Source organism: Dermacentor albipictus, chromosome 2, assembly GCF_038994185.2.
Source record: "Dermacentor albipictus isolate Rhodes 1998 colony chromosome 2, USDA_Dalb.pri_finalv2, whole genome shotgun sequence".
Classification (NCBI taxonomy): Eukaryota; Metazoa; Arthropoda; class Arachnida; order Ixodida; family Ixodidae; genus Dermacentor; species Dermacentor albipictus.
The window spans coordinates 33077527-33090274 of NC_091822.1; the positions used below are offsets into that span (position 1 = coordinate 33077527).

Genomic DNA, 12748 nt, shown 5'->3' on the forward strand with positions numbered 1-12748 from the left:
TTCCTCAGCGACGCGTAATTCAGTTTCTTGATATTGCCTTGATCATCGAACAAAATCATGTTTGTTGGCAGTACTCGCCAAGGACTTCGAAGCCGTTGCTAAACTTTCAATCCAAGCATTCCAAATTAGTAAAAAACGGAATTGCAATGTCGTGCCTTAAGGTTTCCCTCACCAGATCCTGCATGCACAAAATGAGCGCCAGTTTTAATGCGCAGATCCGGCGCCTATTAGAAGCAGGTTATCCTAGTGTAGTGGTGGCCACTGTGGCTGAGCGCCTAAAGAAGTTCTTTTCAAAAGGGACGGACGTGATTATAGAAAGCAGTAATAGCAAAAAAAAGAGTAGTGGCTATTCCGTATATTAATTCCGTGTCGCACAGGCTTAAAAAAGTTGCTAGTAGATATGATGTTAATGTTCCTTTCACTGCTCCCAATAAGCTAGGTAAGATATGCGCTGCCGTACAGAATAGAAAGGAGCGGGTAAAAGGCAAAAAACGAACCGATATTTGTCCAGTGAAGCACAATAAGAACAACAGTTTTACTGACTGTCGTATGGGTGTGGTTTATTAAATTCCCCTTAGCTGTGGCCAGTTCTACGTAGGGCAAACGGGACGGTGTATCAATCAGAGGCTAATGGAACATGAAAGGTCGTTAACCAGTGGATTGCCTCCTAATCTTTCGCTACATTGCCGAGATTGTAACTGCACGCCATAGTTAGATGAATGCGCGATATTGTACAGGCATAAGAACGAAGATACGCGTCTTATGGTAGAGGCATGGCATATCTATAATGGTGGAAGTGGGTGCGTGAGTCAGCCTTTGATTACTTTACATAAGGAAGAAATTAAGTGCCTTAACAGTTATCTCTCACGTAGACCGGCACGTGTACCCGATTTACACGTGGTGTTAACAATCCTGAGCATGCGCAGATGAGTTTTGTGTCTTCTTTCTTTTTTCGCCTCAGTGCTCCCTTCAGTTGATAGTCGGCGTTCGTGTTGTCCACTTCTCTACTCTTGTGTCCTGTCTTCACGCCTCACTTCTATTTTGCATAATGTTCGCTGCTGCTCTCGGCCTCTCAAAAGTTAGATAAGGTTTTTGAGCTCCGGCGTCTTTGTGGCCGCACAATGTTCGCGATACAAGCTGATTTTGGAGAGTGGCGTGTAAGCTTGAAAGTTGTGTTTCGGGTATGTGACTGCGAAGACCAGCTCAAGCAAACACAGCGCATGTTTTTTCAACGTGCTGCAGAAAAACACAAGAGCGGGTCTGCTTCACTAAAACTGTTACAGAAGTGGCGTAGGCTTCGTTTTGACTCGCGTCAGCAGCGCACACTTCCCGTGGCTTGATAGCTATGCAAGTTCAAAGCTCGCGCCAATTTGCTCTGACGAGCTCTTGGGAGGCGCAAAGAGATGTAGCACACGGACATAGCTGCACTTCTGGCTTGAAAAAGGTCACGTCCAGGCCTCCCCTATTTAGTTTCTTTGCTACATGCATCATTCAAATGATGTTGAAGGATTGCAGCGGGAGACTTCAGTCTTGTAAATGTTGTATAAAACTGCATGCTTCACGACACTGCAGTTCATTTCCAAATGTATAGCAGCGAGCTTTTCTTATTACCTGCAGCGTCGCGTATTGCCGATGATCAGCGGGCGGATCAGCCATCTTCCGCTACGGTGGCCATTCAAACGAGGCAGATAAACACAGGGCCAGGAACGACTTTGCCGCATTTACACAGACGAGAACGACGGACTTAATCCGTTCGCAGAAGTGCGCAAACTATCGGACCAATGAGCCCCTTGGAGCTGCGCTCTAAGTGTAGTTGGCGCGGTCCATTCGTTTTTCAGAAGGGGACGCGTCACAGAGCTACGGGTGCGGCATATTCGTGTTCGGAGGGGTGGAGGGGTGACGGGAGAAAGGTGCGCAGGCTGGGAATGCAGAAAAAGGTAAAAAACACGTCTATTGTATCAGAGAGCGCAGCTGCCGTTGGGGTCGCGGGGAGGGTGCAAAGCATTGGATTTCTTTTATTGCAATAACAACTATATGGACACTCGAGGTGCATTTCTGCCGCCGCATTCGACGTCGCCGTGAGGCTCTGCATGAGTAAAAGCGTGTGAGGGTAAACCGGCGAACGCGGTTCAATCTTGCGGGCGCGAGCTAGGAACGCGGCCCGGATGCGTGCACTCTCCTGTGGCACGCGAGGCAGTGGGGTGTCACGCACGCACAGGTAACCATGAACCCACCTCCCTCGATGAGCGTGGAAACTCGCGGTTAAAACTCTTGAATGAGGAATTGCGGCACCAGCAAACGAATTGACCTTCATGCATGTCTCGCTTCAGTGTGAACGAAACGCCGAAAGCACATTACATACGAAGCTACCAGCACTATGCGCACTCTGTAAACATTGCAGATCGCTTTGACGATGAGGCCCGCGTGGGCTCGCACTTTAGCCACGTCGCAGACCGTTTTCAAGAAACACGAGCGCCAGCAACGCGTCCCTACGGTGTCCGCCAAAAGGCTGTTTCACATGGCGCGATTTTCAGTCAGCGACAGAGCTAATTTCGTCGCTAAGCGACCGCCGCGACGTCGTGGGCACTCTGCGACTGCATTCCAACAAGTTGGCCGCGCCGTCGCTCAGTCGAGGCAAATCGGCGCGATGTGGGAGGGGCAATGTGTGTTTAATCGCGCGTTGGTAGCTCTGTGGAGCAATGTCGCGCGTCAGTTCTAGCTTTGTTTAGGGCGGACTCACCAGCGTTTGTGGCTTAGGAGCTTCATAAACATTTTTCTTTTCTTCCGCTTACACAATTCGTTTGAAAGGAGAAGCTGCACGCTATCCAGGTCGGTAGAAGGACGCTGCTTTAACATAAGGCACATACACGCTTGATCGCCGCAGTCGTCAACCTCTTGATCGCTACAAATTGCACCAGCTGCTTATATACATCCACACTCTACACTACTTGGCGCCTCTGCAAAAGCAATACTCATCCACGAAAAGAAGTTGCGGCTTCCATAGTAAGAATGAAACTACTGTGTACTAAACGAAACCATCCCACCGACGCCGCACAAGCCGCACGCTCATTCTTGCGGCATTGTGCAGCGCCTCACTCACTGTATCTGGAAGCTGTCGTAAAGTCTCAACGCTTCTAAACATTAAAAATGGTGCACCTATCTATTATCAAATAAACACGGGAAAATTCGAATACTTGGCTAGTTTGCTTGTTGTTTTTATTTAACGATGCAGGCATGGATACATCGTGAGCAGGACGGAACCTTGCACATCGCTGCGTCCCATCGTCCCCTCTAACTTTTGGCCATCACCGAGTGCGGTGTTCTACCCGCCGTGGTTGCTCAGTGGCTACGGTGTTGGGCTTCTGAGCACGAGGTCGCGGGATCGAGTCACGGCCTCGGCAGCCGCATTTCCATGGAGGCAAAAACACCCGTGTGCTTATATCTAGGTGCACGTTAAAGAACCCCGGGTGGTCGAAATTTCCGGAGTCCTCCACTAACGCGTGCCTCATAATCAGAAAGTGGTTTTGGCACGTCAATCCCCATAATTTCTTTTTTTTAGTGCGCTTTTCTTGCCTTGACCCCCATTTAGTAACTCTAGCAGTGCGCCGGTCATCATATCAGCCGTACACTATACATTGGCGGTTACAAGCCCTTTTTTCACTCCTAATTTCAACTACGATACCGGCGATCCACGTTTGCTCTCTGATACACACCCTTTCTTCCTGTCCCTTAAAGTTGCCCCTAACATTTTTCCTTCAATCGCTATTTGCGCAGTTCTTAACTTGTTACCGAGGTTCTTTGTTTCACCCCAAGTTCCAGGCCCATATGTTAGCACCAATAGAATGCAATGATTGTGAACATTTAGTTTTAAGCTCCCATTTATGAATTCATATTCTTTGTCGCATGCACTCTAACCTATTTTCATTTTGCTGTAAATTTTGATCACATGATCAGGGTCCTCTATGAGTAACCGACATGGATTAAAGTGCTCGTGTACAGATTTTAGAGGCTTGCTGCCGATCATGAAATATTGTTATCTTGCTGGGCTATTGAGCATTACTTCGTGTTCGGCAAAATAATATTCAAACCTTTTCTTGGAATTTCTCGGTTAAGGTTATCAATCTATTGTACTAATTTGTCAGCAACTTTGCTCAACAGAAGAATTCTATCTGCACGCGGAAGGTTGTTGAGAATCTCGACGCATGCAGCGAATACTATTGGATAAATTGGGTCTTCATGTGGAGATCCCTTTTTCTTTTTGTGTGTTTCGGTGCATTTGATGTGAAGATGTAGCTTGGCAGTCCTTGTACATATTTGCCACAATTTACGAATGTTATTGTTAAAATTAAGCTCAAAGTGACTTGCGAATGTGCACCTTCTCATTATTGCAGCCTGATGACTTTCTGCACTAATACAGCGACAGTGCTGCTATCTACAAGCCGACCTGGCAATGAATAGCAGCGTAACACAGTACCACTCTCCACTTAGGCTTTGCCAATGTTTGCGTTAAAACCGGCGTATTAGACTGTGGTGTTACCCCAGGACTACTTGTGTATTAATTTTATCGTGGTACGCAGGTACTACTCCTTCCCTTTCTTCAGGTACTCTTATCTGCGGGTCAAGCGCGTCGAGGTTTATACACGAGCCCTCGCAGGTTCAACAGTAGTCGCTGGTGCTCTCGCATCTTCCAGAAAGTTCTACCCTATTCGCGTCGCGCATACATGAAATCAGATTACACAAGGTTTGGTGACACCAGACAGCAAAAAGAATCATGGATAACATTCGAGAAACTTCCGATACGTGCAGGCGCGTCCTGCGCTGTGCGTTAACATTTGTTAGACAGTGAAAAGTGGTCGCCCGGAAAAAACAAGCACACGTGTCGATATTGTATGCTCGATCCAGATAATCACTAGGACATGGAAGAAACACTGCTAACTAATAAAACACACTGCTATGCACAACATCGTCTTCCTTCCTAGTTATGCGGCCATTATCAACGTCCCGATAGCGTGTCTAGAGTCGCATATTATGGCAGATGGGAGGCTATGCCATGGCAGTAGGGTTACTGAATTGGTGCCAAAGCAAGGGAAGCACAGTGTACCCCTTTAGCAGGGAGCTGGAGCACCGAACCGCTCTACTTCGGTTTGCCAAAAAGCTCCTAAACTAAAAACTGCTAAAAGGGCGACGGCGAGCCGCCTAGTTCGTCATTAAGCCTCCCTACAGAGGGCATGCTACCGACGTGATCACCAGAAATCTGAAGTCAATAGCACAACAACCTCAAAGAGCACACTAGTGAATCACGTACACTCTGCTCACCATCCAGGACGCAAAGGCCGATGAGACCCCCAATCCACATGTGTCTCGATATGGCCACCATTTCGGGGTCCGTAGTTGACGCATCTGTCCACGCCTTGATCCAGAGCTGCTCCAGACTGGACGTTACTGCCGCCGCTGCCAGAACACTCACGGCCGCTAAAGCAGGCCATTCGGAATAGCGGATAAGGGCTCCGAGAAGCTCCCAGCCAGACTGCAAGTAATGGAATTTTGCCAAAATGGCACAGAGATTTTGTCAAATATTTAAGGTTCACTCTTGGTGGGGCGGAGTGGCTGTAAAACGGCGAAAAATTGCGTTTCTTGCCATCATGTGAACATGCAGATGATTCAGCAGGAGATAAGCGGAAGTAGGGGCTTGCTTTTAGGTCTCGTAGTGCCATGCGTGAAGCAGACAGCTAACTATTTTGCTTTGTACAATCATATTCGTTTAACACAAGAGGAGGCTCTAATGTTTCCGCATAGAGCATCGGACGTGGTTCCCGGTTATTGCGATCACGTCGGCATGGGTTATTCGTCAGGGAATTACATTTGGGGACGTGGGCTCCAATCAGCACATATATCAGGCCAGCAAAATTTCTTAAAGGTTATGGTAGGACAAAGGGCTACGTGGACTTGGATTACCAGGCAGCCCTGCCGATTCAACCTTTTTAGAAGAAACTACAGGAGAAATTTGAATTTATTGCTAGCCCCAGCAACAGACATGCAGCACGCTGCTTGTCTTCTCTTTCGTAGCTAGCAATGGCGCGAGCCCTTGGCATAGCAATGACCTTATTGTCAGTTTGGCATCATCTTATAAGGAGCTGATACTCTGTACCAGATGATGTTCTCCTCATTTCAGGAAGTCGGCATGCTCCTACTGAACAACTGGCATAGAATGGGCTCCATGATGCGTTGATTCTGCTTAGCTGAAGGAACGGCCACATGGGCAGCGCTATCACCAAGGAAACTGGTGTCTCATGAGCTCAAAAGTGGCCGTTTTTCACACAGTTCATCTGAGAGGCGGTGCAATTTGTCACGCTAAGCGCTGCCTACAGTGCAATTGCTGGAAGCCCTGGAGAGCGGAACAAAGGTTTTCCATCGTGAAATTGAGGTTCTTCCCTGAGCTTCGACTCTAACATGCTAATGACATCAATTATCTGTGCAGTCATTTGTAAGAAACATAACGCTGGCCTGTGCTCTTTGTGCGCTGTCAGCATTTTCCGAATATCTGAACCCATCAAGTATACAGCGTGTGGTAAAAGCTTTCGTACTCACCTAAAAACCTATAACTATAGTTGCGATGGAATGTAACAAAATTACTTTTACGTTGTCTTAGCGGGTTATGTTCGACATGCACAAATACAAATCTATCTTTTGAAAAGAGCACATTCTTAACGTATGCAAGACTTCAATCACTTCATAAATGTATCGATGACCGCACAGATGTCTTCACCTGGTTGACTCCATGCTTTTGCTAATGTGCGTCAAGGTCTTGCAAACTTGAGGCGAGTAGCAGAGCAGACGGTGTTTTTGACCAATTCCTGACTAAATTGCCAAGCGGGTTCAGCTCCAGGCTGTTTGGAGGCCATTCTGAAGTGGAAATAAAATCTGGAAAATTTTAGTTGCTTCATTATTGTACCATCTTCGCCTTGGGAACCGGAACAAAATCGTGCTAATATGTCCACTGACGGTTTCCGAAGTGTGATTGTGCTCAAAGCTGGAATTTCTTCAGGAAATATACCAGATCATGTCCTGTATTCAATTTCCAAATACATTAGGGGAACTTTTCCATGAGAAGTGATAGTACCAAAACCTATCACTGACTGAAGTTGACAAAATGTTGAGGCACTCACCCCACTGACACTGGCTTCTTTTGAGGTTTCCTGCCAATACCCCATTGCTTGGCTCTTTCGAAACTCCTTGAGACTGAACACTGCCTCGTCTGTGAAGAGAATACTTTGATGGCGTGCCGTGGTTCCTAATCATTTTAGCAGGTCCTCGTATTTTATGACCACTGTCTTCTTAACGTACTCAGTGAGTCCATGAATATTCTGTACCTTATGTTTGTATATTCCTTCTTTCACAATTCTTCGTGTAGAAAGTTCCGATATTTCTTCGGTTGGGCGATGTCGATTTTTGGTTGATTCCTGGAGAGTTCGTGAACTTTTGCTGCACCCTCTTTATTTATAAGTTCTCTAGAATAAAGGGCATACACTACAGGAGTAACAAATCAAATCGTGTTCATTTGTTGGATGTTTGGCACAATACCGTGTTACAGATTTTACAATAACATTCACACGCACTGCACTCGGCACATCCAATGCACGTACCACCCTACTTACAGCTTTGAGCGCCCTCTGCCTCTTGAGTGCCCGGGATATCCTACACGCTCAGCTATATTTCAATCTCAGGTGTTCCCCTGAGGCCTCCATTGACCGGTTACATGCGCCCTCCTGAAGCAGTTGTAAAAATTTGAATCCTCGCCTGGAGGCATGGGCGGCCAATGCTGCGGGCCTACGGCGAGGCGAAATGTGCAAGGTGGTTTGACCAACCAAGAGTGTATGTCCGACTCGGTGGAATCTCCAAACAAGATGAAATGTTCAACAAGCTGGAATGTCCAACCGTAACGCTATTTCCAACAAATCTCAATGTCCAACCGAGACGGAATGTCCAATAGTGGATATTCCGCCTTATTGAACACTCAAGATCATTGGACATTGTCTCGTTGGAAATTGTGGCTTGTTAGAAATTCAGACTGCAGGAGTGTTTAGCGTTAACTGGAACGTGTTCATCCAGAATTTAAACCCCTTGGTCGACATCAGTTCCATTTTTTCTTTTGCTATCTGTGTGCTCTTACCCAAACATCGTGGCGATAGACCTTTTTCGCAAAAGCTGCAAGATTATCAATTTTGAGTGTTCTTTTTAAGGTTCACGAACCGTAATTTTCCCACGGTTGATAACTTGAACATCTTTAATACTGCGCTAAGCATTTTCAACGGGAACGTCACATTTTCACCTTGAAGCAACTTCATCTGAAAGGTTTAGACGGAGAAAGAGATCTCGACATCCTAATAGCGGAAGCAAATTTGTTTGTCCTTCTCACTCGACAAGTCTGTACTGACCGGGAGAACTAACACGCAAATCGACCTACCAGTCACAAACTGCAAATGACAATGTTGCCATTCTACAAGGGAGAGCGCCATCGCCCACTTTGAGAGAAGTGCCGATTTACGGGGCCTATAAAAATAATACTGGTCTTGTTAGCTGAACAAAAGAGAGCTTTCCAACTATATTCAATTATACAACAGAGTTCTTTTGCTATAAAAACGTTTGTCAGTAGTGGGCCACTCGCGAACCATTGTATTATAACAGAACCCACAGAAGTACTTCTGCGCCTAGGCGAAGGTGGCGAAAAAGTTTTGGGGTGGTGGTCTTTGAATTCACTAAGATCGTCAGCACAAGCGAGCATCCGCTAAGCCGCATAGATGCGATCGGTGACCTCAACTGACCACTTTACACACACACACACACACACACATATATATACATATATATATATATATATATATATATATATATATATATATATATATATATATATATATATATATATATAAACGAGAAGAAAGGGGGTTAACCGAGGGACCCGATAATTATTAGTCATATAATGAGAAGCCAACAAACACTGACACCAAGTACAACATAGGGGAAATTGCATGTGCTTTATAAAGGAAATAAAGTAATGATAAATCATTACTTTATATCCTTTATAAAGCACATGCAATTTCCCCTATGTTGTACTTGGTGTCAGTGTTTGTTGGCTTCTCATTATATGACTATAAATATATATATATATACATATAGGTACGTGTGTATGTATAGTATATGCCGCTTGTCATCCGTGCGTTGGCGTGAAAACTACTGAAAAACTGCTGCTAACGAAAGTGAACACTGAAAGCCCACTTCATTACACTTTATGGTAGCCGCTTGTCTTCGCCGTCAGGTAGCTTTCCAGAAATGAAAGACAATGCTAAGTGGACTTTGAAATGACGACCATGTCGCGCGTATTCGCATGATGTGACGTGCCACCACATTTAGATAACATATTCGGCGACATGAGGGCAGCTAATCATGCCACACGAATAGATATTTTTCCGGAAAACGAAGTAATACAACTTACAGTAGCAGGAGAATGATTTTTTTATCGTGAACTGAGTGATCCTAGCATCCGCGAAATGAAGAGAAGAACAATCCATTTCGGCATTTTCCACGCGGAAGAAGAAGCCAAACATACGCTGACTTCTCGGACTCGTGAATGCAGAAACGGACAACATGAGATTTACAGGAGAACTTATGAAAGATGACAGTTTTTGTTTGGCTGGAAAAGGCAGAGGTAGATAGAGCAGGGGGTAGGGAGGGGGGAGCAAGGAAGAACAGAATGTCTTGGATGAGCTCAGAGCCATGCCATATTGCTCAGAAGCCATACCGACACTTACTGTCTATCAAGTGCACATGTTGGAAATGGCACCAGTGACTTGAATGACTGGCCATTTCGCACGGTCATTATTCATTATGGCGCAACGACAGAACGGAAAATTGAAACCTTCGTGGTCCCACCACTCACACCTAGTATATCAAATTTTCACGCTCCTTGTTCGCATTTTTCTTTCGTTAACGACGCCCTTGATAAAGACAACCTTAGAAATCCCCCAGCCTTTTCCTTACGCCAGCCACACTCGGCGATATTTTACGTTTCTGTCATGGTCAGCCACCATCGAAGTACCTAGATTAAATCGAGAGGATACAACAGAAAATATTCGGGGCGCCTACCACTGGCCTCGTTTTCAGTATAGAGTGAAGCAGTACGCACATGTCATCACTGCTAATGACGTAACACTGCTCGTATTGGTCCGGAATGACGGCCAGGGGCATGCCAATACACACCCAATGCATAACCGCTAGTATTATTGCTACATTTTCGCCCGGCAAAAGCTTAATTGCGGCCAGCTATAATTATCAGGATACAGCGAAAAAGAAGCTCTAAGAGCTGCTGCAGTAGTCATCGCTGATTTATTCACCCACAAGATCACCCTATAGCGGTAAAACGCAAGTCGTGTGCTGCCGGTGTTAAAACGCAGCTGCGGCAGAACAGCCACACCACCTGGCGGCGAGCGGCTGTGGCAGTCACGGGACGGCATGAACAACTCGCCTCCTCTCTGCAGGTGCGAGGTGGGGGTGTGCTTTTTCTTTCGTCTGCTGAGAGGCCACGGCTGTGTTTACGTTCTTCGTTCACTGCGTATACCGCGAGTCACGTCTTACGGATATTACAACGTCGTTTCCACTCATATTAATCATGTTGGCGTGCTCTCTTTTCTTGTGTCGTAACCGCGTTCCACAGTCAAGAGAATAAGGTACTGGGTTCCCGCCCCCGCGCCCTATTTATAGTTCGTGTTGTGGTACAGAATTAGATATGGCGCACTGCCTCCAAAATCCTTTCCATCAGGATGTCTAGGTTTAGACTCGCCATACACACCACATAATAGCCAACATACCATGATAATAGAAACAAGCGCGAGCGAGACCAAACCAAGAAAACCAAATACGCGCGAGCGAATGCTGACATGATCAGACGATAGTACGAAACTAGCGGTCCGACCAAGACAGAATACCAGCACGCATCGCGTGGTCAGGCAGTTCCTCGTGACACTAGTTTCTCGAGAGCACGTCACCGAAAGGGCCGTTCTGACTGGTTTCTGCCAATCATTACTAGCGTATTTCATTTCCAGCTCCGCGTTCGTGCTTTCATTTTTTGCTGTGTTTGTTCACTCGGTTACGCCACCGCCGACGCCGACGCTCGCCGCAAGAGCTGGCGCCAAAGTGCTGCCCTCTAAAATAATTGTTCCGCAACAGGGGTGCTATGCAGGATGCGCCGAGTTTGGCGAAACTCGGGATCTTCACGAGCTCTGGCGACACCCCAAGATGAAAGCACGAATGGTATTGAGACACAGTTTATCTTTCGACAAGACTCCAGTTTCATTGGTTTATCTGGAGTCACTCTGGCTGGCTATCATTCCTTGGGCGTTGCCTTTTGGGCGGTCGACAAACTGGGCCTCACATGATCATACCATCGGTGCATGGTCGTGCCTTCTTTCACTTGTTTGTCGTTCCACCGAGTGCATTACATGCACAAGCGAGTACGATATTATTAGTTAGTTTGACGTGGTTTAGAAGCGTTTTAAAGCTTACAACATGTACACTAAATGTGCATTAGACTAATTTGTTTTTTAGTACGCTTCGCATTATACAACGAGGGAACGCTGTGATGGCGTTATCACATCGATTCACCGGGCGAGCATGGCGGCTAAGCATCGGAGGCGCCCAGTGTAAACAAACTCATACAACGAGCTTGCAGTGCACGACGTAGTGATCAGGCTCGACGATGACCACTATTTCTTGGATATTTCTGTTCCTCCGTGAGCAATCTTTCCGTGCACCCCAAAAGACTGCCAATAGCTTCGGCGATTTTACAGATCGCAACGCGCACCTACTATTCACGGCGCAGTGCTGAAGAAACAACTTGTCCGGTGCTGCTTCTGCGAGTGCGCTGAGTTCCTCCACTCTGCGTGACTGCGAGCGTCACGAATATTACATAGTGTGTGCAAAATGAAGACGGCCTATATAGGTACGATGCGACAAGGAGGTGGTACCGACGATGGATCTCGCTACCAACACAGTGAAGGAGACATCGACAAGCTGCAGATAAGCATGTTTCTACTGTTTCATTTTTAGCATAATAAGAGTGCACGGATTAAGTCACTTTCGTAGTAGCCTTTTGCCTTAGTAACGAACTGAATGCCCAGCAGTTTAAAGAAGGCAGTGAGAACCAATCAGTGTTCGTGCTCTTACATGCAAGTGGGCCCGCGAAAATATAGAAAAGATGAAGGTGACCTTCACCAACTTGGTGAGATAACAGAAATTCATGAGTGACATTAAGCCCGCAATATTTATGGAAGAGTATCTTTATCCAGGTGAAATATCATTAGCACGTACTGATATAAAGCAGGAAACTTATACAAAAATTTCATAGGTTGAACAGCACATGGAAGGCATTACCGAATCGTGATCGCCCCGTTACCAATATCCTTGAAAAAAAGTCTAGAATCATTCCATTCTACCGGTTATGCAATATGGGACATAAACCTGGAGGTTAACAAAGAAACTTGATATGTCAAGGACTGTGAAGAAAGCGAAGTAACAAAAATGGTTGGAGATAGCATTAAGGCAGGAAGACAGTGGCGTAGTAAACCATGGCGACTGATATGCTAGTTGAGGTTGAGAAAAAAAAAAGGAATCGGCAGGCAGGCCATGCACGTATTCGATCACTTGTTGCCCATTCATAACAGGTGATTACATAAGCGTGACAGAATGGATGTCA

At 46.1% G+C, this 12748-nt stretch overlaps 1 protein-coding gene across 1 annotated transcript in view; it reads right to left on the minus strand.

Annotated features, from left to right (window-relative positions):
• The window catches only part of LOC135916587 (ATP-binding cassette sub-family C member 3-like), a 153996-nt gene that overhangs the window by 90725 nt on the left and 50523 nt on the right, over window positions 1–12748 (minus strand). The window contains exon 9 of the mRNA XM_070533207.1: window positions 5317–5527. Coding sequence (XP_070389308.1) covers window positions 5317–5527 — 211 coding nt within the window. The remainder of the gene's footprint in view (window positions 1–5316; window positions 5528–12748) is intronic.